This window comes from Nanorana parkeri, unplaced genomic scaffold (assembly GCF_000935625.1).
Source record: "Nanorana parkeri isolate BGI_ZX_2015 unplaced genomic scaffold, ASM93562v1 scaffold3838, whole genome shotgun sequence".
Classification (NCBI taxonomy): Eukaryota; Metazoa; Chordata; class Amphibia; order Anura; family Dicroglossidae; genus Nanorana; species Nanorana parkeri.
Window position 1 is genome coordinate 11679 of NW_017310106.1, and position 2354 is coordinate 14032.

A 2354-nucleotide genomic window follows, 5' to 3' on the forward strand; every position below is an offset into this window, starting at 1 on the left:
GCGTGGATACATTTGTTTGGAACGCAATATATGAAAGGAACGTGCGTTTGTTCTCTCTGGGGTGCCTGATCAACACGCTTGAGATAATATAACGTTGTCCCTGTGAATGAGCGCGCATGAGAGTCATAGTAACGTTATGTGGCATTGATCACTGAGCAACGCGGGATAAAGTCACTCCGGTGGTCATAGATTATTCTACTACATGTGATTGTTCTACTACATGTGATTGTTCTACTACATGTGATTGTTCTACTACTACATGTGTTTTGTTAGCTGGCTCCTGTTCACCTCCTGTCTGTCCAACTTCCTGGTTTGCTGGTTGTTGAAATCAGCTGTTGGTTTGCCATCACTTCCTGTCTCGCTGTTTGAGACACCCCTTCCTGTCTGACAGCACTTCCTGTTGGGCAGGTATAAACAATAAACATACCTGCGCTCAGGTCTCTAAGCATGGGATCAACGAACGAGCAACATCTGTCTCCTGACTCTACATGACTCTATAGAAGGGGATACTTTCAGTCCTTGCACAAAAGAGCATAGTACAACGGGGGAAATTCTTTGCGTTTGGCGCTGCTTAATGCGACATGGATTTGTGCGTTGAACCAAGCGAATTTCCATAACACAATCAGGAGCAATATTGCTCAAAATCGCTCTAAAAAAGGGTCATGTAGGAGCGACAAGCTACCAGCGACGAGCTACAAGCGATATTGAGCGACGAGATGTGAACAGCTCCATTGAAATGTATTGGAGAAGCTACATAGAGCGATATCGCGCGGAAATATGAGCGATATCGCTGCAAAAATCGCGCGATAAATCACTCAGTGTGAATGGGGCCTAAGGCAAGAAAATAACTGAGCAGAAGCAGCTCTGCATTACCCAGTGTATGTCAGATGAAACAGATCACACTGGGTTCACATCGGTCCCAAGAGACCCATAGTAAAATCTAACATATTGGCATATTGGAGTGTTATATGAACTTTCTCTGACTGCTGCTGCCATCTAGGGGTCATAATGTGGCACTGCACCACTTTGCAGGCTGTATGGTCCAATTCATGGCTTTTACATTCGATCGTTCTCAATGTCAGGAACATTTTTATTTAATTTTGAGTTAGTAAAAAAAAAAAAAAATCAAATTTCTTGAGCGTAATCATTTTATATAAGTAGTTTTACAGTTCTATGGCCCCACTCCAAGCAGAAAAAGAAAACTACCCTTACAGACATAAACTTACGGACATGTTCGAAAACCCGCCGAGCATCGTACGATGTTCGGCGGGTTTGTGGCATGTCCGTACGCTAATAGCCGTATGGGCCGGTCCCCAGGAGCCTTTCTATAAGGCGCTAAGTGGTTGCATGCTGACACCATTAAGGACAATGCAGGACCAATAGTTTCGCATTATACATGAGGACGATGAGGGCTGACCCAGAACACGGAACGTCAAAGAGCAGAGGAGAGCGCCGGAGCCTGCCGGAGTGAGGAATAAGGTATTACACCTAGTTCCTCTACCCCTAGACCTAACCAGCATACAACCCTTGCAGTGTGGAGGGTGGGGATGGGCATGGCAAGGGTAGATTTTTTTTTAACAATCATGGAGTTCAGTGTAAATATAGAAAAATCTCAGCAATTCACTCACATTTCCCCAGGTTTTATCCCCGGGGTACAAAAACCTTACCCTTCCAGTGGGGCTACCCCAGCACTGCAAGGGTTAGGTGCTCATTTGCCTAGGGGGGAAGGGGGGGGGGGGAAATAAAGCAGATACACTCACCTGATCCTCGGCCCCCCCGGATCTGCTATGCTAGACTTGTCCAAGGTCATTGACATCATCACATATAATACAGGTCCATTGGGTTGCATTAGATGTGAGGATGCCAAGGGATTAGCCAGAACGGAGGGGGAGAGAGGTGAGGACAGACCGCCGGGGGGACAGAAGATCAGTAATACAGCTTTATTTGAGCCCCTTGGACAAAACAGCACCTAACCCTTACAGAGCAGAGATAGCCCCCCTAGAAGGGTAAGGTTTTTGTACACGGGGATAACAACCTGTCAGGGTAAGTTTTTTTTCGGTACCTGGAGCAGCGGCAGGAAGTACAGGAACAAAACTGGAAGAAATGCATTCACTTCCTAACTATCTGTTGTTGGCTGATAACACAGCGCCCTGGCCAGCCTTTGCTAAACTACATAACACACACACCCCCCACCTTCCTCATCTCTGTAAAATGAGGGGGGCGGTGTACCGTAGTTTACCGGGAGGGCTAATCAGACTCCCTAGGGTGCACAGGACACAAGACCGCACCTGAATTTCGGCGGGATCAAAAATATTCTGTTACAAATGACCAAACTGATACAATAAAGTGTGAAG

General features: G+C 46.4%; 1 protein-coding gene across 1 annotated transcript in view; it reads left to right on the forward strand.

Annotated features, from left to right (window-relative positions):
• Nucleotides 1–1405: 1405 nt before the first annotated feature.
• LOC108803533 (F-box only protein 41-like) overlaps nucleotides 1406–2354 on the forward strand; it is a gene marked incomplete at its 3' end in the record, with an annotated part of 18371 nt that continues 17422 nt past the window's right edge. Inside the window, exon 1 of the mRNA XM_018575367.1 lies at nucleotides 1406–1467. Within this exon, the coding sequence (XP_018430869.1) occupies nucleotides 1406–1467 (62 nt within the window). The remainder of the gene's footprint in view (nucleotides 1468–2354) is intronic.